The 23,244-nt window shown below is 38.6% G+C and overlaps 1 protein-coding gene and 1 long non-coding RNA gene across 5 annotated transcripts; one reads left to right on the top strand and one right to left on the bottom strand.

Annotated features, from left to right (window-relative positions):
- Positions 1 to 960: 960 nt before the first annotated feature.
- rnft1 (ring finger protein, transmembrane 1) lies at positions 961 to 21,776 on the top strand. 4 transcript variants are annotated; one of them, XM_057821790.1, is made up of 10 exons: positions 999 to 1,128; positions 3,209 to 3,221; positions 3,310 to 3,648; positions 6,752 to 6,828; positions 6,958 to 7,058; positions 7,133 to 7,286; positions 14,140 to 14,298; positions 14,376 to 14,441; positions 20,796 to 20,897; positions 20,977 to 21,776. In XM_057821790.1, exons 3-10 carry the CDS (start codon positions 3,384 to 3,386, stop codon positions 21,109 to 21,111), a joined length of 1,059 nt encoding a protein of 352 aa, XP_057677773.1. In that variant the 5' UTR covers positions 999 to 1,128; positions 3,209 to 3,221; positions 3,310 to 3,383; the 3' UTR covers positions 21,112 to 21,776. The 4 variants fall into 4 exon arrangements, with proteins under 4 accessions (XP_057677772.1, XP_057677771.1, XP_057677773.1 ...); XM_057821791.1 differs by lacking the exon at positions 3,209 to 3,221 and adding an exon at positions 1,223 to 1,292 and having other exon boundaries at positions 1,008 to 1,128; XM_057821789.1 differs by lacking the exon at positions 3,209 to 3,221 and having other exon boundaries at positions 961 to 1,128.
- Positions 6,359 to 7,440, bottom strand: LOC130906995 (uncharacterized). The gene is made up of 3 exons (XR_009061401.1): positions 7,121 to 7,440; positions 6,890 to 7,055; positions 6,359 to 6,788 (listed from the first exon to the last, which is right to left on the bottom strand). It is a non-coding gene; the product is annotated as an uncharacterized LOC130906995 (long non-coding RNA).
- Positions 21,777 to 23,244: the final 1,468 nt, after the last annotated feature.

The raw sequence follows: 23,244 nt of genomic DNA, 5'->3' as shown, positions 1-23,244 counted from the left end.
GCGATAATATCTCGTTAAAGTCATGGCGTCTGTAATTCTGCTCTCGCGTGCTCTCCCCTCTAACTAGGGTTTTGCTGTTTAATTTTTTTTTTTAATGCCCTGCTATTCAAATTTTTTTCTTCCCCCAGAAAATTGAGATTTTAAGCTTTCCAATGATGTATCACACATGCATATCAGACAATTTTAAAATTTAGCCAAATTGGGGGTCTCAGAGCGGAACTTCAAGTCACATGAGTGTTTTCCGCCATATTTTTTTTTTTTTTTTTAACTCTTTCCTCACCCTCGCCCATCTCCCCTGGTAGGGTGGGTGGCTGTTCATCTGAACAGCCAAGATACTGTCCAGGACCCTCAAGCTTCAAGGCTTCTGGTAGAGGTAGAGGACCCGAGCTTGAGATGAACAGCCACCCACCTTTACCTAAATACTCTTTTCACTTTGTTTTTTTTTTTTTTTTTTTTTTTTTTTTTTTTTATCATAGCATTCAAATACGGTGTGTTACATTTGATTTTTAACAAATACATAAGCTGTTCTGATCTCATTTTCAGTCAAATTGATAGGAGTGTATTTGTTTTACTTTTATTTTGAAACATAGAAGTGGTAGAACTGGCACACAACACAATACACAAAATAAATTGTTCTCAAAGCAATTCTTGAAAAAGAAATGCGTTTCTTGAATCCAAATTAACAAAGTGACAGGTTAAACTTGTTCAGCTTTTGTCTGAGCAGTTCCGGTTGATGACAGAACAGGAAAACAACCACGATAAACATTACTGTTTACACTGATCTTTTCTTTTGCACTCATCTTTTCTTTTTTAATCGTTAAATCAGTGATTTAAAAATGATGAGTTAATCATTTACTTTAACTGCAACGAAATACAGTACAATCCACACCTCTACAAATTGAACACTAGGTAGCGCCAATATGTTACTTAACAACAAAACACTGCAATACAACACTTAATTCCAAAAGAGGAAGTTCCTAGTGACGTCATCGCTGGGTTTATGGCTGATCCGGGTAGTCAACAGCTTAGGTGTATTTCGTTTTGATTCTGTTTCGTTTGGAGTTTTGGACGTTCGGCGTTAAATGGCGAATAAAGAATTACCATGAAACTCCGGTTGCAGAATGACAGGTGAGTAGACATACTTGTAGGCTGCTCAAGTAGCCTGACACTATAAACATCTGCGAGCTAATGCTAACCGTAGATATCATGTATGTAATGCTAGATTCCGCTTGGGATTTGTGAGCCAATGGGTCAGACGTTATCACTTACTTGTCGGTCATCATAACATTCAGGTAAATTGCCCGCGTACAGACTTTCAAACGGATTAATTTGCAATAGAGGTCACTTGGTCACGTTAATGCAGGTCGTCCTGAACCAAGCAGCTTGTGAATCCACCAAGAACTCAACGAGTTAAGGCTCACAACGAGAGATTTCGTCTTGTCGCCAGTTACCTACCCAAAAAAACATCTAGTTTCATGCATATATATGATATCGATTATGCTAACGATGTTCATCTGGCATTAGCTCTTAAAATCGCTTATTTAAAAGTGTTTTAAGTTTGGGTTTAGGGTGATGTTTTAAGAGTAGTCGTATTAGTAAAAACGCTTTTTTTTTTTTATTTTTTTTTGCAAATGCAAACTACACAAATGCTCGGTGGATAAAGATGCGTTCAATAAGAAAGACTCCAGCCTTACAGAATAGAATATTTATTCGTATTGTACAGAGTACAACAAGATTTAAAGCTTCGCCAGAACGTGCACCACATAAAAACAAAAGCAAAATTATAATAAAATACAGGTTAAAGTGTACACAGTTTGAAGTGAATAAGTGACGAGCAGCAAGTAGTGATATACAGTGTATCACAAAAGTGAGTACACCCCTCGCATTTCTGCAGATATTTAAATATATATAATCATGAGACAACACTGACAAAATGAAATTCTGACACAATGAAAAGTAGACTGTGTGCAGCTTATATAATGGAGTTTATTTATTTTCCCCTCAGAATAACTCAAAATATAGCCTTTAATATCTAAATCCCTGGCAACAAAAGTGAGTGCACCGTATTGAAAAAATGCACATCCCTAAATGTCCAAATTGAGTACTGCTTGTCATTTTCCCTACAAAATGCCATGTGACTCATTCCAGGAGGGCTGTCAGCATTGCTGCAGAGATTGAAGAGGTGGGGGGTCAGCCTGTTAGTGCTCAAACCATACGCCGTACTCTACATCGAATTGGTGTGCATGGCTGTCACCCCCAGGGGAAGCATCTTCTGAAGACGGTACACAAGAAAGCCCATCCATGTGCTTTGTTGACATGTCTTCGCAAACTGTTTGCGGGCTTTCTTGTGTACCGTCTTCAGAAGAGGCTCCCTCCAGGAGTGACAGCCATGCACACCAGTTTGATGTAGAGTACGGCGTATGGTCTGAGCACTAACAGGCTGACCCCCCCACCTCTTCAAATTTCTGCAGCAATGCTGACATAACTCCTGTAATGAGTCACATGACATTTTAGAGGGAAAATGACATGCAGAACTCAATTTGGACATTTAGGGGTGTGCATTTTTTCATAGGGGTGTACTCACTTTTGTTGCCAGGGGTTTAGATATTAATGGCTATATTTTGAGTTATTTTGAGGGGAAAATAAATAAACTCTATTATATAAGCTGCACACATACTACTTTTTATTGTGTCAAAGTTTCATTTTGTCAGTGTTGTCCCATGAAAAGATTTTCTTAAATATCTGCAGAAATGCCATGGGTATACTCACTTTTGTTATACACTGTAGTGGTAATATAACCGTGCGTATATGACAATTTACAGTACTCAGAAAAAGATACAGATGGCTGACGTGATATGATCGGCGGTCACAGTTTGTGCATAGTTATTGACGTAACAGTGCGAAAAAGCGATAATGTAACTGTGCAAATATTGAATATGCAGTACCCAGATTTAATGGATGTCTGAGAAAATATTACTTAGTGAGATGCATGTGACAATGTTGTGGCATTGCCAGTACCTTGGTCTTCTAACTCGTATTGTGGTTTTGCCCCAACAATTCAAAAATAGCAGGATTAAAAGAGGAAAAAAAAGAAAAGAAAAAACGGATGGTCTCAGGCACTTATCATAAAATGGTGGCACACTTTTACGGCAGAATTCTGCACCACTTGGTGCACTCCTAGTTATTAAGGTTTATCTTGTGTCTCCAGAAGAGCAGTGAAAGTGAGGGAGTCTCCTACTGTCATGCAGCCTAATTCCAACCAGGAACGCACTCATACGACAAATGGTTTATCCCTTCCTCTGCAAGCAGAGCTTCCCACCAGGACGTCACCCTCCGGTGCAGCGGCATCTGCCCACTCAGACGGTGATGAGGTGCATGTATCCATGAGCGGCGCGATGGGCGAATCCGCCGGGAGCACCTCGGCAAGGAGGTCCAGAGTCAACCCACGCGGCCACTCTCATTCCCACGGACATGCTCGCGGGCAGCGACAGCCCACTCCTGAGCCTCACTCGACGGACTCCGGGGACCCGGACTCTGGAGACCCGAGTGCCTCGCTGTCGGAGCTACGCTGCCTGTTTCGTTGGCTCCAAAAGAGTCTTCCTTTTCTTGTCATATTAAGCGCCAAACTGGTCATCCAGCATGCGCTAGGTGAGTGGAAGTTTATCACTAGTAGACGTCCAATCCACTTGAAGTGGGAGGGTGGCGAAGGAATGTTCATTTGCTGCTATCTCTCCTACTTCAAATGGATTGAACGTTTAGCACCGTCAATGGCAGACAATAAGTTAAGCAGTGTCTGACCAAGAAGTCTGACCAACAATTACTTACATTGAAGTGAGTATACAGTAACTTCATATTAAAAGGGAAAAAAAAAATACAGTAGAGCTGTCCCGACTAGTCGACATAGTCGACGTCATCGATGACGTAAATTCGTCGACGAGCACAACATCCCGTCGATGGTTAATGAAGGGTTAAAAAAATATATGCGTGGAAAGTTCAGAATGTCGGACGCTCTGTATGCAAGCGGCGAAAGCGGCACAAAGCCAAAAAAGCGCACCAGAGTGTCCAAAACATAGACTTATTTCAAAGAAACAAAGGAAGGTACACTCTCGTGTCTTGTCTCTTCAATGCCAAGCTTGGCTGCACGTCGGCCGTGAATAAACACCTGAAGCGCCGTCACCCAGTTTGTAAGTTCATCTAACTAACTAACGACATGTTTTATTGAAGTTGCTAAGCTTGTCGCGATATGCATGAGTCCATTTATCGCACGGCAAATAAAAATGAGGGCGGCAATTTTCACGGCTGCGTTTTATCTTATCGCTGCGCGCGTGCGTGTGTGCATACATTGGTGCGTGCGTGTTGATGGCATATGAGACTCCAGTTCCTTTCTCTTATCAACACGCTTTAGAATTAAAGTTTAGACATACAAAATAAGAAAACACATCTATATTAAACACTGTGACGTTAGCACTGCTACACTGAGGTGAATGGGGGAAAAAACGATACCTACTTTAGCCTGGCAGTCGTCTCATGAAAGCAAACTTGCGGTTAAAAGGTGACATATCAAACAAAAAAAATCGCTGGTTAACAGCATTTGCAAACGAAAAAAAAAACCTATTACTGACATTACATGCAATGACAAAAAGTGCTTTTTTTGCGGAGTGTCAAGTTGAAGTTAGCTGTTTAGCGAACGTACTTCCGGTGAACATTTCAAAATAAAAGCATGTCATGTTTGTCATATAAATAATGATTTCTGGAGTTAATCCCACATACTTCAGAATTCAGATTCTACACTAAGAATACCTTTAAAATGACACCCTTTATGAAAAATCTGATTGGCAATGAATAATTATTATAATTATTAAAATACTATTATATATAGTACTATACTATAATATTAATGCGAGGTGTTTTTTTAAGAATAGTTTTGAATCATGTTGGAAAGGCGAAGTCAGTGTTCTGAATCTGTTTACATTCCATTTTGCACTAGTTAATTCTATCAGCATTTGAACTCATTGTTTAGTTGTGATTTATTATTGATATTTACGTGTTTATTTGTACTTTAATAAATAATTTAAGTGTTACAAAATGTTTTTGTGAATTGATAAGTGTAAAATAAAAATTCATTGCTAAATTAGTTAAAAAAAAAAAAAAATTTTTTTAAATTATTAGATTAGTCGACTAATCGTAAAAATAGTCGGCTGACTAATCGGGAGAAAATTAGTCGTTTGGGACAGCCCTAATATACAGTATATTTTTTTGTAATGAAAACAAAATGTGGTATCGGTACAGTTTCGGCATTGGCCGATACCACACAGCCGATTCTTGTAATCAGTGCAAACTACCGTATTGGCCCAAATATAAGACAGTGTTTTTTGCATTGAAATTGGACTGAAAAAGTGGGGGTCGTCTTATATTCAGGGTCTAGACATTATACCCATTCACGAAGCTAGATGGCGCCAAATATCATTGAAGCGATGTTCTGTCATGACAGATCTTAGCTCCTCTCAAGTTTAACCAGTTTGCATTGTTTTATTGCAATGTTTTTCCTTATTCAGTTTTGTTTCAAGACTACATTTACAGTTAGACCTCACTTTGATGTTTAATGCAGTTCTTGCAATTTGGTTGTTTTATGACAATAGATTGGTTTATTTACATTTAAAAAAAACAAGAAGCCATTCATTTACGAATGTGATTGCACTTTAGTTTACATATTTCAATGTTCAGATATTAAGATTTGAATGAGGCAAAATAACATGCTTTTTCTCTCAAATATATTGTTATAATCATTTTTTCAGATGTACTGTAATTATTTTCTGTATAAAATTAATTTGGTGTTTTTTCAAACTTGAGTCTTGAAAAATTATCAGGGCCGTCTTATATTCGGGCCAAAATAAGGTGATGTGCATGATAATTAATGTAGCCTACACATTAAAAATAGGTCATTATTACATTTTTAATTTCTATACATTCAATTCATATTTTTTTAATTCACTCAATCCTTCCAACACCCAAAAATTTGGTGTTCAAAAAGTCTGTTTTCAAACTTGAAAAAGAGGGGGTCGTCTTATAATCAAGGCCGTCTTATATTCGGGCCAATACGGTACTTCCAAGGGTGTTAAATTTCTGGAAAGTTATCAGTTCAATATCTGTGGAAGTTAAAGCTGGGGGTTCTGGAAATTTTCCAAATTGGAAACTTTCCATGGGTATTATTTATTCATAAAAGGGCACAATAAAACTATGCTTCTCCACTGATTGATTTAAAAGTAAAAAAAAAAGCAAAGTCATGTGCAAAATGCAGTAAAAATGTTCAACAATAACTAAATAATGAATACAATCATGTAAAATGGTATGACTCAAGAGTATTTTGTCAATTAAGCAGAAATATAAACATTTTTTTTGTCATAAGGAGACATCCGTTGTGATGAACGGCAAGCCATTTATGTGGATCTCAATCACAGACTCAGAGACCAGAAAAAGCGAATAGGTTGGAATTTAATAACAAAGTACAAAAAAGGAAGCATGCCAAACAGTACGCGAATTTAACAAATTAAAACTAAGGGAGCACAAAGTCCAACAGAAAATAGAGCACAAAAACCAAAATGATCAAAGATGGGGGCAAACACAGGAGTAAGCAAGGCAATTGTCCGACATCGCTGATAGACAGTGCGCGCTTTGATGTGTCGGAAAGGGCAACTGAGAAACAAAAACATGACAGCACCTGACATCGTAATGGCTTCTTCTCTTTCACCAGGGCTTGCTGTTGGTGTTGGCCTCGTCACCACTTTTTTCTATGTGAATAAAAGCATCCAAATGCAAGTGTTTCTTCAGGTAAGAGCAGGATAAATACAAAAAGAATATGCAGATTCACAAATAGTTACCTAAAACTTACCATGATTTATTTTGTGAAGGTACATTATGAAAGTTTGTCAGGCCACATGACTCTTGTGTGTCTTACAGGGTCGACATGTGAAGCTGCAATTCGTATTGCTGCTGCTGCTCCTGGTTTCCTCTACCCTTTTGCTTTACTACACCTTCCTCCCTCAGTCACTTTACAACTGGTAACATTGGTAAAACAAATGAGGTAGTTTGTCCATTTTCAAATGACTTTTTTTTTTTTTACCTCCACGCGCAGCCTTGTGTTCCTCAGTCCAACTATTGAGCCTCTGGGATTCTGGGAAGTCCTGTGGGCAGTGGGCATCACCAATTTTATCTTAAAATTCCTCTTCATGGGGATCAAGTGCCTTCTCCTGCTGCTGCCTGCTTTGTTGGTCAACTATAGAACACAGGTGAGAGCAACTCACTGGCTTTAAAATAGGAGTGGGAACCTCAGGGCACCTCACGATACAATACAATTTGCGATAGAAGGCTCACGATAATGATAATCTCGCGATAACACGATACAGTGATTATCGACATATTGGTCAGAAATTTGATACATGATATTCTACGATACAACTGTTGTAACTAATTAAAAAAGAAAAAAAAAGAGGAAACAAACCACAACCACTGATATCTCTTGAAGAGATCATGATGAATGGCACCCTTAATTTCTTTAAAGTTTTAAATCGTTTAAAAAAAAATAACAGTGCTGTAGGTGTTAGTCAGCAGTTGAGCTTGGAGTGGATCAATGATAAAATTGGTGGGTCTTCATACAGTTGTGGTCAAAAGTTTACATACACTCGTGAAGAACATAATGTCATGGCTCTCTTGAGTTTCCAGTCATTTCTACAACTCTGATTTTTCTCTGATAGAGTAATTGGAACAGATACTTCTTTGTCACAAAAAACATTCCTGAAGTTTGGTTCTTTTATGACTTTATTATGGGTGAACAGAAAAAAGTGATCAAATCTGCTGGCTCAAAAATATACATACAGCTGCGCTAATATTTGGTAACATGTCCCTTGGCCATTTTCACTTCAATTAGGCGCTTTTGGTAGCCATCCACAAGCTTCTGGCAAGCTTCTGGTTGAATCTTTGACCACTCCTCTTGACAGAATTGGTGCGGTTCAGTTAAATTTGATGGCTTTCTGACATGGACTTGTTTCTTCAGCATTGTCCACAAGTTCTTAATGGGGTTTAAGTCAGGACTTTGGGAAGGCCATTCGAAAACCTTAAATCTAGCCTGATTTAGCCATTCCATTACCACTTCTGATGTGTGTTTGGGGTCATTGTCCTGTTGGAACACCCAACTGCGCCCAAGACCCAATCTTCGGGCTGATGACGTTAGGTTATCTTGAAGAATTTGAAGGTAATCCTCCTTCTTCATTATCCCATTTACTCTCTGTAAAGCACCAGTTCCATTGGTAGCAAAACAGCCCCACAGCATAATACTACCACCACCGTGCTCGACGGTAGGCATGGTGTACTTGGGGTTAAAGGCCTCACCTTTTCTCCTCCAAACGTATTGCTGGGCATTGTGGCCAAACAGCTCGATTTTTGTTTCGTCTGACCACAGAACTTTCCTCCAAAAGGTCTTATCTTTGTCCATGTGATCAGCAGCAAACTTCAATCGAGCCTTAAGGTGCCGCTTTTGGAGCAAGGGCTTCCTTCTTGCACGGCAGCCTCTCAGTCCATGGAGATGCAAAACACGCTGGACTGTGGACACTGACACCTGCGTTCCAGCAGCTTCTAATTCTTGGCAGATCTGCTTTTTGGTGATTCTCGGTTGAATCTTCAACCTCCTGACCAATTTTTTCTCAGCAGCAGGTGATAGCTTGCGTTTTCTTCCTGATCGTGGCAGTGACAAAACAGTGCCATGCACTTTATACTTACAAACAATTGTTTGCAATGTTGCTCTTGGGACCTGCAGCTGCTTTGAAATGGCTCCAAGTGACTTTCCTGACTTGTTCAAGTCAATGATTCGCTTTTTCAGATCCATGTATGTATATTTTTGACCCAGCAGATTTGATCACTTTTTCTGTTAACCCATAATAAAGTCATAAAAGAACCAAACTTCATGAATGTTTTTTGTGACAAAGAAGTATCTGTTCCAATCACTCTATCGGAGAAAAATTGTAGAAATAACTGGAAACTCAAGAGAGCCATGACATTATGTTCTTCACAAGTGTATGTAAACTATTGACCACAACTGTATATGACCTTTGTTGCCAAAAGCATTGGTTTGAGCACTTCCACCATCTGCTTCAGCATTTGAGATGTCTGACTCAGTCAGTCACATTCTTCCTCACCTTAAAAACGACAAAATAAAACAAAAAATATTAGCTACTTAATAGCTTTTCAGTTGAAATCCTGATTTGTTTTGGTGTTGGATGGATTGAGTAAAAAATAAAAAATAAATTGAATGTATAGAAATTAAAAATGCAATAATGAACTATTTTTAATATGTAGGCTACATTAATTATCATGCACATCACCTTATTTTTCTTGGAAGATATTCAAACCATTATTATAGCTTATTGTATCAAAATGGCAGTAATAACAGTTTGTGTAGGAAAGTGGTTTTCGAATACCGTATTGGCCCGAATATAAGACGACCCTGATTATAAGACGACCCCCTCTTTTTCAAGACTCAAGTTTGAAAAAACACCAAATTAATTTTTATACAGAAAATAATTACAGTACATACGAAACAAATGATTAAAACAATATATTGAGAGAAAAAGCATGTTATTTTGCCTCATTCAAATCTTAATATCTGAACATTTAAATATGTAAAGTTGTAAACTAAAGTGCAATCACATTTGTAAATAAATGGCTTCTGGTTTTTGAAATGTAAATAAACCAATCTGTTGTGATAAAACAACAAAGTTTCAATAACTGCATTAACCATCAAATTGATGTCTAACTGTAACTGTAGTCTTGAAACAAATCTGAATAAGGAAAAACATTGCGATGAAATAATGCAAACTGGTTAAACTAAAAAGAGTAGCTGAGATCTGTCATGACAGAACATCGCTTCAATGATATCTAGCGTCGTGAATGGGGAGAGTAGCTGAGATCTGTCATGACAGAATATCGCTTCAATGATCTGGCGCCATCTAGCGTCGTGAATGGGTATAATGTCTAGTTCTAACGACCGCAAATATAAGACGACCCCCTCTTTTTCAGTGTTATTTCAATGCAAAAAACACAGTCTTATATTCGGGCCAATATCATAATATCAAATAAATCGGTAAATTCATGTAGGCTTGTTTGATATTCATTTTTATCCAGTTTAGGGTCCTGGTTTATTGTAAATCATTCAACACCAAATGTCATCAAAATATTACATGTAAATTAAAAAATCAATTACATTGCAAAACTTTCTTACCTCAAGTGATGAAAGCGAATCGGTGAAGAGATCCGGTGTCCACTTCGTCACTAGCTGCCAGTGAGCCTTATTTTTGTTAGACAATTCTTGTACAGCAAAGTCCTTGTTCACCTTACTTCCCTCCTTGTTGGTGTAAAATCTCAAGTGTGTCCACATACAGTGGGGCAAATAAGTATTTAGTCAACCACTAATTGTGCAAGTTCTCCCACTTGAAAATATTAGAGGCCTGTAATTGTCAACGTGGGTAAACCTCAACCATGAGAGACAGGATGTGTGGGGGGGGGGGGGGGGGAACAGAAAATCACATTGTTTGATTTTTAAAGAATTTATTTGCAAATCATGATGGAAAATAAGTATTTGGTCAATACCAAAAGTTCATCTCAATACTTTGTTATGTACCCTTTGTTGGCATTAACGGAGGCCAAACGTTTTCTGTAACTCTTCACAAGCTTTTCACACACTGTTGCTGGTATTTTGGCCCATTCCTCCATGCAGATCTCCTCTAGAGCAGTGATGTTTTGGGGCTATCGTTGGGCAACACAGACTTTCAACTCCCTCCTCACCGCGTGGCGCCAAAATGATAACAAGAACTTTGAGCAAAAATCCCAGAACTACACGGGGGGGGTTAGTGAATGACCTACAGAGAGCTGGGACCACAGTAACAAAGGCACAATGCGCCGCCAGGGACTCAAATCCTGTACTGCCAGACGTGTCCCCCTGCTGGAGAAGGTACACGTCCAGGCCCGTCTGCAGTTCGCTAGAGAGCATTTGGATGATCCAGAAGAGGACTGGGAGAATGTGTTAAGGTCAAATGAAACCAAAATAGAACCTTTTGGTAGAAACACAGGTTCTCGTGTTTGGAGGAGAAAGAATACTGAATTGCATCCGATGAACACCATACCCACTGTGAAGCATGGGGGTGGAAACAGCATGCTTTGGGACTGTTTTTCTGCAAAGGGACCAGGACAACTGATCTGTGTAAAGGAAAGAATGAATGGGGCCATGTAACGAGAGATTTTGTTTGAAAATCTCCTTCCATCAGCAAGGGCATTGAAGATGAGACGTGGCTGGGTCTTTCAGCATGACAATGATCCCAAACACACAGCCAGGGCAACAAAGGAGTGGTTTTGTAAGAAGCATTTCAAGGTCCTGGAGTGGCCTAGCCAGTCTCCAGATCTCAACTCCATAGGAAATCTGCAGAGGGAGTTGAAAGTCCGTGTTGCCCAACGACAGCCCCAAAACATCACTGCTCTAGAGGAGATCTGCATGGAGGAATGGGCCAAAATACCAGCAACAGTGTATGAAAAGCTTGTGAAGAGTTACAGAAAACGTTTGGGCTCCGTTATTGCCAACAAAGGGTACGTAACAAAGTATTGAGATGAACTTTTGGTATTGACCAAATACTTATTTTCCATCATGATTTGCAAATAAATTCTTTAAAAATCAAACAATGTGATTTTCTGGGTTTTTTTCCACGTTCTGTCTCTCATGTTTGAGGTTTACCCATGTTGACAAATACAGGCCTCTCTAATATTTTCAAGTGGGAGAACATGCACAATTAGTGGTTGACTAAATACTTATTTGCCCCACTGTATGTGATTCGTAGGAATATTTTTCTCACTTTTTCAACCCATCTAGAGACTTGTGCGCACTTTACCTTCACCGCCACTCTTGAGCGCACCAAGTTGACCGCCAAGGAATTGCTCAACAAACATTGAGCAGTTTACAGCATCCATACTCCATTGTATGGCCAATATGTCAAATAAAAGTATCGATACTTGGCGGGAGCATATCGCTAACTGTTCAGGTTGCAAAATATCGCGATATTTCGTTGTATCGAGATATTGTCACACTCTTACTAGGAGTGGGAACCTCTTGGTACGATACGATTTCGTCGATTTGCGATAAAAAGCTCACGATAACGATGATCTGACGATATGGTGATACAAGGATTATCGATACGTTGGTCAGGAAATCATTCTAGCATTTTCTACAAACAACTAATAAACAGAAAAACAAGTTTCTGCTGTGAATTGGAATGAGTTTATCACTAGTAGACGTCCAATCCATTTGAAGTGGCCTCCCACTTCAAACGGATTAACCGTCTATGGCCTTCAGTGGCAGCCAATGAGGTAATTTTGGGCCATTTAAGGTCATTTACCTGTTAATTTTCTGTTATTTCCTGTTGATTTGGGGGTATTTCATGGGTCACTTCCTGTTTATTTTGAGTTACAGAACAGGACGTGACCTGGGAATCACCCAAATGAATCGGCAGTGACTCAAACTCCACAGGAAACAACCTGTAAATGTCCTAAAATGAACAGCAAATGACCTGTAAATGCCCCGAAAATCGGACCGAATGCTCTGGTTTTGAATGAATGAACGTTCCCAGTAAATGGATTGGGTGTCGAGCATCGTCAATGGCAGCCTTAGAGTTAACTGAGACACTATTATGGTGGAAGATTTTGGTAGTGGCTCCTTTTTTTTTTTTTTTTTTTTGTTTTGTTTTGTTTTGGTTTTTTTTTTAACAAAAAAACATTGACATCTTTTTCAAACGATATCTCAAATCTTGACAGGAGCATATCGATAACGTTTTGGGATACAAAGTATTACGATATATCACCATTTCGATATTTTGTCACACCCCTAATTTGTATTGTTGTTTTAGTCTCCCGAAACACACTTTTAGCTCGTCATTGTCATGGGAAAAAAAAGTGTTCACTGACAAAATACTTTCGTTACAGTTAGAGCTGGGAATCTTTGGGCACCTAACGATTCGATTACGATTACGATTCAGAGGCTCCGATTCGATTATAAAACGATTATTGATGCACCCCCCCTCCCTTTTTTTTCTCTTTTTTTATTATTTTTTTTTTTTTTTATGTTTTGTGCATTAGTTCCAAAATTGTTCAAAAATACTCTCAGGCTAAACCACACTACTATTTCAGTATCAAGTTAACATATAGCAGTAAACAAATATACAAAAATAACATTAAATAAAAAACTCCAGTCCCCATTTTGTATCAGCAGCTTTAAACTACATTCAATTAATTGAATGTTGTGAATCAACCATTAAATTTGTTAAAATTGCTCCCGTTATTCCATAATTTCCCTTTTGTCTACTTTCGACGTGAAAGTTTTAAAACTATTTTAAAGATAGATTCAAGTCAATTTTTTTACCGATTTAGGAGTATTTTAGATAAAAAGTTAATTAGGTTTGCTTGGAAGGTTCGCTACAACAGCCTTGCAGGGAAGTGTACTGCTTTAAGATGGCGGCCGTTTATAACGCCCGTATCTAGCTTTTTGTAGATGTGCTGCAAACACTACCAAATCTATATTGCATCTAGTCCTATATAAATGATATCCACCGTAACATTATATGGATGTACTTTGGAGCAGCTTTTCGGCAGCAGTCAGGTATGTTGTTGTGTTTTTTTATCTCGAGTTGAGCTAGAGCCGTGAGTTGAGCATTGGCATTACCCGAGGGGCCGGGTAATGGGAAGCATGATGTTTAGCTACTCTCGCTCCGTTCCGTTCCGAAGACTGCGCGGCGCGCTGAGTGTTGTGTACTTCCGCTTTACCTGCATATTTCAATAATCGGAATTTGGATGTTTGTGAATCGTTCTCGAATCTTCCACGGCCGAATCGCGAATAATCAAAGAATCGGAAATTTTGCACACCTCTAGTTATAGTCGTCTTTTAACGAAAACAAACTCTGCTTGAAGCAAAGTGCTGCTATTCTTTTCTAAAAATAAACGACTTAAAAATTGTGAAAACAAAATTGAATCAAAAAATGTACTGAAAGGCAAGAAACATTCAACATTTTGAATGAACATTTACTGTAATGCAAATGTCATGTTGGTGTACAGGGCCGCTGGTTGCTGCTGAGCGAGGAGTTAGGGCAGATGTACCAGGCCGTGGCGCCCGCGCCGGTCTGGTTCCGATACCTGGTCACCTATCAGGAAGCCGACGGCGCCCCGGCGCTCACCGTGGGCGTTTTGCTGGCTCTGCTCTACCTCATACTAAAGGCAACGGAGCTTTTTCAATCTAATGACTACACGCCACCGCCATCTTCTCAAATCTTATTCTTCACTTCGCTTTGCAGCTTTTAGATTTGTACGGACAGGGGACGTCTTCACTGAAGACTATCAGGATCTTCTTAAAGAACGAGGTCAGTGGGTGCGCCTTTTTGAGGGTTAATCCCAAGGTTAAATATCCTAAATTTTGTGCATATTAGGTAGAGCTGAAACGAATCCTCGAGTAACTCGAGTTTAAAAACTGATCCGAGTAATTTTATTCACCTCGAGGAATCGTTTAATATTGCCAGCTCTAAGCATCACGTTTTGCCCGGACTACTTTTAATGCGGGACAACGCGCTGACGTCAAGTGCGTAGAGGAAGAAGCAGTTAAAAAAAAAAAAAAAACTTAATGCAGCCGACAGCCGCTACAAACTACGCCCGCATGATGCTAGTGTGTTAGCAGGTAATGTCCGAGGCTTCTCACAGATATAGCATGCATTTAGAACTAGATGCGAAATGACAGACTCGGCCGCGTCTGGGCAGCGTTAGTAAACAGCCGCCATCTTTAAGCAGTAGACTTCTTAGCGCTAATAAATATAGCGTTAATACTGTCACTCGCTCACGTAACATTAGCCCTTCGGAGGGCTAGGTTTCTATTATGACCACTGTCGATGTGTGGCTAACGTGTCTTACATACAGGCTTTATTTGATCTGTAAAAACAGCGCTGTATGTAGAGTGCTGAGCGTGTAAAATTAAAACATAATAAAGCTAACTGTCAATTTTAGCTCAGTAGTCATTGCTGAATAAAACACCAAGTAGCACTGGTCCCTAATGTGCTCCAATACAGCAGGTATAATACATTTATTTTGAATACTGCAAAAACTCAAAATCCTATCAATACGTACAGTTTAGACTAACTTAAAACTTAACTAGAACTTAAAAATAGCCTGACACAAATGGAAATTCAATTGAAACACGTGGGGAAAAACACGTTGCTCTCAAGTGATGTGTGTTATCAAGCCTAATTACATTTTTAGGTAAGAAATATGTTTTTTTTTTTTTTATAAGATCTAGAAGTTTTTTGAGTGACAGCAGTGAATTTTTTTTCTAGTCACATCTGAGATGCAATTGTTGGCTGTTTTCAACAATGTACATTGAAAATAGACATTGATTGACTGAAAATGGTTCAATATTGGATGAAATTTAGTTTTTTCTCATGTATATTTATAATTGCTCTTCACCTAAAAATATATAATTTTTTTTCGATTAATCGATAGAATTTTCAGTCGATTACTAAAATATTCGATAGCTACAGCCCTAATATTAGGCCTGTCGTGATAACAAATTTTAGTGTATGATAATTTATCTCATAAATTATTGCGAAATGCGATATTATTGCACCACCCATTTACACCCATTTAAACACGATAAATGTTTACTCTTAAAAATACTTTTTAAGAAATCACAACTAAAAACAATAGAGCATGCCTCTTTTAAGTAAAGGACAACAATATTAATACCGCACAGAAACACTGAATAAATAAAATGTATTTTTCAAGAAAAAAATAAAATTGCACTTAATAACTTAAGCATTTAGGCAAATGAAAACTTTTCCTCTCAAAGCTTCTGCTATGGCGTTCCATATGTAATATTCTGATTCGATGTTTTCCGAGGCACCCTGAAGCGAACGCAACGGTGATGTTTAGGGTTGTTCCGATCATGTTTTTTTGCTACCGATCCGATCCCGATCGTTTTAGTTTGAGTATCTGCTGATCCCGATATTTCCCGATCCGACTGCTTTTTTTTTTTGCTCCCGATTCAATTCCAATCATTCCCGATAATTTTTCCCGATCATATACATTTTGGCAATGCATTAAGAAAAAAATGAATAAAACTCGGACGAACATATACATTCAACATACAGTGCATAAGTAATGTATTTGTTTATTATGACAATAAATCCTCAAGATGGCATTTACATTATTAACATTCTTTCTGTGAGCGGGATCCACGGATAGAAAGACTTGTAATTTTTTAAAATTTTTTTTTACACTTTGTTTTTGCATTTTTGTTTCCAGCAGTAAAAGTGTAGGGCATCAGACATAACAAAATGACCGACACAAATAAAATAAATTGTGAAGAAGAAAAAAAAAACAAAAAACGAGCCATCCAGGGTTTGTCTGTAGGGGTATGCGAACATAGGTATCCCATCCTTTAGTTAGAAAAAGTTTCCATTTCTCCCAGTATCTTTCACATTTTTCGGCTGAGTTTCTTAAGGGAAAAGTCATTCGCTCCATTATGTAAATCTCGTGTATTATGTCCATCCATTCCGTGACAGTTGGTGGTATGTCTTGTAATTCTTAAAGGATAAATGTGACTTTGTATATTGTGACTAAATATTGCCATCTAGTGTATTTGTTCAGCTTTCAGTAAATGATACTGCAGCCATTTAACTTCTGCCCAAATGCATGATAGGAAGTGCAACCATGACTGTGCGTAGGGGCACCAATTAGAGCTGTCCCGACTAGTCGACATAGTCGACGTCATCGATGACGTAAATACGTCAACGAGCACAACATCCCGTCGACGGTTAATGAAGGGTTAAAAAAAAATAAAATATGCGTGGAAAGTTCAGAATGTCGGATGCTCTGTATGCAAGCGGGGAAAGCAGCACAAAGCCAAAAAAAGCGCACCAGAGTGTCCAAAACATTGACTTATTTCAAAGAAACAACGGAGGGTACACTCTTCTGTCCTGTCTCTTCAATGCCAAGCTTGGCAGCACGTCGGCCGTGAATAAACACTTCAAGCGCCGTCACCCAGTTTTTTTTTTTGTTTTTTTTTTTCATTTGTTGTACACCAGAGGGTGCTGTCGCCTTACTGAATAATAATGTTTCATTGACAATGGGCCTACAAGTGATATTAGTATTGTCCTTAATGCTAACTGAAAGGTTTATTTCATGTTATGGTTTATTTTATGGTATAGAAAATTATATAAGGTTAAAAGGTCATAAATATATGCAAGTGATTGCACTCAAGGGAGAGATTGTCAATGATAAGGTTATAAATTAAGGTAAAGGCAATTCATTGATATATAAATAAGGTTTAAAAGGAAAAAGGTGAAAAGTTTTTGTTAATGTCTAATTGTGTTGTTTTATTTGTGTGCACCGTAGCTCTTACGGTGTGATTACATCAAGGATGGAATAAAAGTTGTAAACCATCAGTTTAAGAGACCACCTTTTCAATCGGGATGCTACACTAGTTAATTCTATCAGCATTTGAACTCATTGTTTATTTATGATTTATTATTGTTATTTACGTGTTTATTTGTACTTTAATAAATTAAGTGTTCCAATATGTTTTTTGTGAATTGTTAAGCGTCAACAAAAATTTCATTGCTAAATTAGTAAACAAAAACAAAAAAGATTTTTTTTTTTTTCTTAATTATTAGATTAGTCGACTAATCGTAAAAAAAGTCGGCTGACTAATCGGGAGAAAATTAGTCGTTTGGGACAGCCCTAGCACCAGTTGATATATCTTCTCTGCGTTGGGAAAGAACATATGGTGCTAAGAAAATGATCAACTACTACCTTTCTTCCCCACATTGCCTCCCACGTTATTTTTAATTGCTGAGAGTGGTAAGGCTTTAGCCACATAAAAAAAGGCTCCAAAGGCTGTCAAAATTCTCTCTACTCATTATACGCTGCCTTTTAGCGCTATCTATAGGTAAAACGGCATCTTTATAGATTGAACATGACAATGCGTTAGTGGGTCGTGTAGCACATGCGTTAATTATTTAACGTGATTAATTTAAAAAATTTAATTACCGCCGTTAACGCAATAAATTTGATAGCCCTACTTTAAGCCAAAACTACTCTGGATGAGTGTAAGACATTTTGTCTGTAATGTTAAATACAATTAGAAAACGATTTAATTAAAAAATATATATATATTAAAAAAAGGCATGTCCGATATTTTTTTGCCGATTCCGATACTTTGAAAATGACGTGATCGGACCCGATCGATCGGGACATCTCTAGTGATGTTGTTTTGTTCATGTGACGCAGCAGTGAGAGAGACACAGGTTGAGGAAGTGTTGTTAGCGCCGTGTGTTAATAAAAAACAAAGTTGTCAGCACGTCGTGTGTTTGATATCATTGCCAGAAAAGCACACATAATAGGACACCATACAGCTTCCTTTTTAATGTTGTCTTCATAAAAAGGATCTGCTGCATTATAAATCACTTGGTGACTTTCCACCTCCATGATGGCGCGTTCTTCGTCCATGTTCGCTGGTTAAACCGTGAATAAGCAACTGCGCTGTTTACTTCAGGCCCGGCTTCGCCCGTTTTGACGGATGCATCTCCGGCAAAAATCAAAAATAGCCTAAACCAGGGGTGTCCAAACTTTTTGCAAAGGGGGCCAGATTTGGTGTGGTAAAAATGTGGGGGACCAAACTTGGCTGATGTCCTTTACACTACATTTAAAAACAATATATTTAAGCAAATTTTAGCAAGCCATTCAGTGTCACATTTGCATTATTATTTTTTTTTAAATGAATAATTTCAACAATCTCGCAACTAGCCTTTGTGGCGTTCTTTCGGCTCTCGGGCTCTTGCGAAATACTTCTGCTGTGAAATTAAACTAGCTTCAAGTTGCTTCAATTTCTTGCTGCGTATCTTCCCTCTGATCTTGTCCTACATGTCAGCGTGTCTTGTTTGGTAATATCGCCTCACATTGTAATCTTTAAAAACAGCGACTGTCTCTTTGCAAATGAAGCAGACACAGTTGTTGCGTGTTTTAGTGAAGAAATAGTCCAATTTCCACCTAGCCTTAAAGCGTCGACCGTCACAATCAACTTTTTTTTTTTTTTGTTGATTGTCGCCATTTTAGAAAATGGAATGGGTCACACGGGGTAATGTTGCTTAGCCCTTAAATACCTGCAACGTGAAGCTACAGGAATCTCGAACACACTAAGGATTATCTACTAAAGATAACAGCTCTGACTTTAATTTGCACAGACATAACATGACACAAATGGATCGGGCATCTAAGGGGAGAGGGGGTGTTGCAATTATGATTGACAATCTCCTTGAATGTATTACAATTGAGCTCCTAATCCCCAATTGTAAAAACATAATTATCTGCTGTGTCTACCGAGCTCCTGATTCAAATGTCTAGTATATGGAAAAGATACTGTGTAAAACGGATAATAAGCATGTTTTTGTTGTGGAGACATTAATCTTGGGATAAAATATGTACAGCATGTTGTTTGATTTTATACATAAATGTCTGATGAAACTGTTACAGTGACCTTTGTGTGCGCCAATTGTTGCCGCTACTCACACCAGCTGTGATAACACATAATCACTTTTGCCACACACATAGCCACAACAAAATGTTCCACAGCAAACAGATGCAAAAATGTCAGGGACATGACTAAGCCATAACCTTGTACGCCCTGAAATTAATTGAGCTGCTTGACTGGACGCTAGGTTACTAAACTCAGATTGTTGATTGTGTTATTGTACATTTTTGATGCATGTTCCATGCCTGAATGTGCGTCTTTAGTTGTATGGGGGACGGGAAACTGATAAGCGTCCGCCTTTGTCTTCTTATTCGGTTCCTTCGGGCAAATCTTATCACATTTTGTAATTGTCAATGATTGTCAATGATACCGATGATGATGACAATAAAATTCCATTCCTATTATCAGAGAATCCCAAAATTTGAAAAATAAGGTCCTAATGAAACCTTTTTTTTTTTTTCAAATTTGTAAAAAGAGTCAAAATGAATATGTGTAATAAGCGCTCTAATATCTATAACCCGTGCTAAATCATGTTTTTTTTCCTCATGGAACCTGCAGATGAATGTGTTGACTTGCATCCATCTTTTTTTTTTCTCTAAAGGTCAAAATTCTAAATTTTTCTCAAAATCATGAAATTTTAGGTTTTTAAAATGTGATACATTTGGCAATAAAGGGTTAAAGTGCTGCTGCCGTTTAGTGGGTGAATGAGGAGCAGCATTTCATGTGTAAGCTACTTCATATGCTGGTTGCAGTACTGCTGACCAATTTATTAAGTTTGTGTGTGGGCCAGACGTTATTGATTTTATGACAGAGGCTGGGGGCCGGATGAAATTTGACCACGGGCCGCATTTGGCCACCGGGCCGGACTTTGGACATTTCTGGCCTAAACCATCCGGCGGGCTCCGGCATGCCGAAGATGGTCCGCAGTCAATCCAGAGCACTGACGCGGCCGGTATACGTTGAACAATAGGATATAATGGGAACGGATTGGCTCCGGCGCAATTTTTTTTTGCCGGACCCAGAACAAAGATGCATTTTGCGCAGTTGGTAACAAGGAAGCCGAACTTTTAACAGCACGCGAGGCAATAAATTGCAGTGGAAAAATTACCGCCTTCGTTTTTATTTACTGTGCGATAAATGGAATATTGCGACATGCTTAGTGCATATTGACATCCAAGTTCTAATAGTGTTGTTCTTTTAGCACACAGGGACACCTGCTACTCGGAGCCAGTGTGCGGAGTCCGGAGACATATGTGCCATCTGTCAGGGAGAGTACAGAGAGCCTCAAGCGCTCATCTGTCAGGTAACGACGATCCTCTCTCTCATTTAGCCACACGGGAAAACATTCAAATTAATGTACCGCCGTATCTCTGGCTCCGCAGCATATTTTCTGTGACGAGTGCATCGCTCTGTGGTTTAACCGGGAGAAGAGCTGCCCCCTCTGCCGCACCGTCATCACAGAAAAGGTGTACAAGTGGAGAGACGGAGCCACATCCCCGCACCTGCAGATTTACTAATCGCACGCATTTGGGAGCTTTAATGAATGAGACGTTGTATGATTGTTCAATTTGTATGACACTGTTCATTTCCTTTTTCCAAAGCCACTCACCGTTGAAGTCTCTGTATCTCATAATCCAAATTATAGGGTCTTTAAGTTAAATGATACTTTTCCCAAGTGCATATATAATTTCCAATGTCCTACCCACACACACATTTCAGTGTTTTTTGTGTTGAGTTGTACTAAAATTTTCCTCATGGACCAGCATATTGTTCTTCCAAATTATTCTTCTAATGTAAATATCAAATTTTTTCTGGATTACAGACTTCAATAGATGAGTAATGTCTATCTATTGCTACATTTGATCCATACATGTGAATTTAAGATCTGACCTGGGGTGATTGCTGGAGATGTCTTGAAGACTTCCAGTCGATTGGGGACACTGCAATGCTAATAGAAGAGGTTCGAACTCTCGCAGCAGCCTGTATCAGGCGGAAATGACGGTCACACACATAGTGTACACATGTAAACTGGTGCTACCAGTTGCTATTTTTCTAGGTCACATCCAAATATGGTCGCAGCTCAGCTGGGCAAGATTTTGTAAAGGTTTTTGAATATTTTTACAGAGGTGATGTAGCGTCCTTGTAAAAATTTGAGAAATAAATTTTATGCTATTAAATCTTATGTTCTTGTCCATTTCACTGCATGAGCAATCCGAATAAAATTTAGCATTTAAAGGTGGTAGGCTATGTGAGCTTTAATTAGGGGAGAGCTGGGTTGGTTGTTACAAGGGTTGTCACACTTGCTGTTACTCGACCACCAGAGGGTTGTTGTTGGGCAATATCACTATTGATCAGAATTGCACTTTTAAAAAAAATAAAGTGACACATGGTTTTGAAGGAAGAATTACTTTTAAGTAGTGCTGCAACAATCGATTAACTTGAGTAATTTGATTAGAAAAAAGATTTGAATTGAATTTCTGCTGCCTCAAGTATTGGTTTAATTAAAGTGGTGTTGTAATGGTTTGTTTTGAAAGTGTTTGCATTTAGTTTTATTGATTTGAGTGGACACACCGTCCTCAAGTGGCAACAGTGAATCCAGCTGCTCACTGCTAAGACCAAAATAAGATAAGTTTTGGTTTGAGCTGATATATATTTTTTAATACATTCCTAATTTAGTTTAGTGGTATACAGGGTGACCCAAAAAAAAGTTTACACTCAGTTGACTGCTTGTTTAAAAGCCATTGAAACATATCTAAATAGGTTGTCATGCTTAAGTGATTCATTAAGGTCACTCAATGCAGCTGGTAATCTCTCGTCTCTACAATTCCTGTGCTTCTGCTGAAAATGAAGAAAACTTTAGCTGTACCTGAATTGCTGCGTGCCAGTCTGACACCTACTGAGATTGCAGCAAATCTGAGAATATCCAGATGTGCAGTCTACAAAGTTAAAAAGAAGCTAAAAGATACTGGAACAGCCTCACGAAAACCTGGGTCTGGAAGGGAAGATCTGTGCGGACCAAAAAGTTGATTGACAAGGTGATATGTGGCCACCCCAGAGACCAGATCTCATTCCCCTGGATTATAGCATATGGGCAACTGTGGAGGACAGTGCCTGTAAGAAGCCACAAACTTCTGTGGCAGCCTTGGAGAGGTCCATTGTTAGATCTTGGGAAAAGATGACAGCATCCTACATAAAGACCTGTCAAGCGTTCCGCAGGCGCCTGGAGGCTGTTGTGACACTTAAGGAGGACACATTGAAAAATAGAGTGTACTGTATATGTTCTTTACAATAATGTATAATTTGTGATTAAATCCTAATTCTAAGCTAAATAAACATGGCATTTAAATTGTAAACTTTTTTTGTTCACCCTGTATTCAGCCGTTTTTTGTAGGAATATGTGTTGGAACAATTTGTTAAGAGCATTGTAGAAATCGAGATTATAAGCGTCTCCATAACATGTGTCATATACAACAAAAGTACAATAAGGCTAATATATACAGTGCCCTCCATAATTATTGGCACGGTCCCAGTGTGCTTTGGTCAGATGAGACCTAGATTGAGCTTTTTGGAACCAAACACTCTAAGTGGGTCTGGCGTGCCACGAAAGATGCGCATGCTGAAAAGCACCTCATACCCACTGTGAAGTATGG

This window comes from Corythoichthys intestinalis, chromosome 18, assembly GCF_030265065.1.
Source record: "Corythoichthys intestinalis isolate RoL2023-P3 chromosome 18, ASM3026506v1, whole genome shotgun sequence".
Classification (NCBI taxonomy): domain Eukaryota; kingdom Metazoa; phylum Chordata; class Actinopteri; order Syngnathiformes; family Syngnathidae; genus Corythoichthys; species Corythoichthys intestinalis.
The sequence above is the reverse complement of the archived record's forward strand: the minus strand, read 5'-3'. Positions and strand labels throughout refer to the sequence as shown.

Coding starts and splice junctions, on each gene's coding strand:
- rnft1 (XM_057821788.1), top strand. CDS start 1,103: ATGAAACTCCGGTTGCAGAATGACAG. Junction 1,129..3,208: donor CTCCGGTTGCAGAATGACAG/GTGAGTAGACAT, acceptor TTGTGTCTCCAG/AAGAGCAGTGAAAGTGAGGG. Junction 7,059..7,132: donor CCTCAGTCACTTTACAACTG/GTAACATTGGTA, acceptor CTCCACGCGCAG/CCTTGTGTTCCTCAGTCCAA.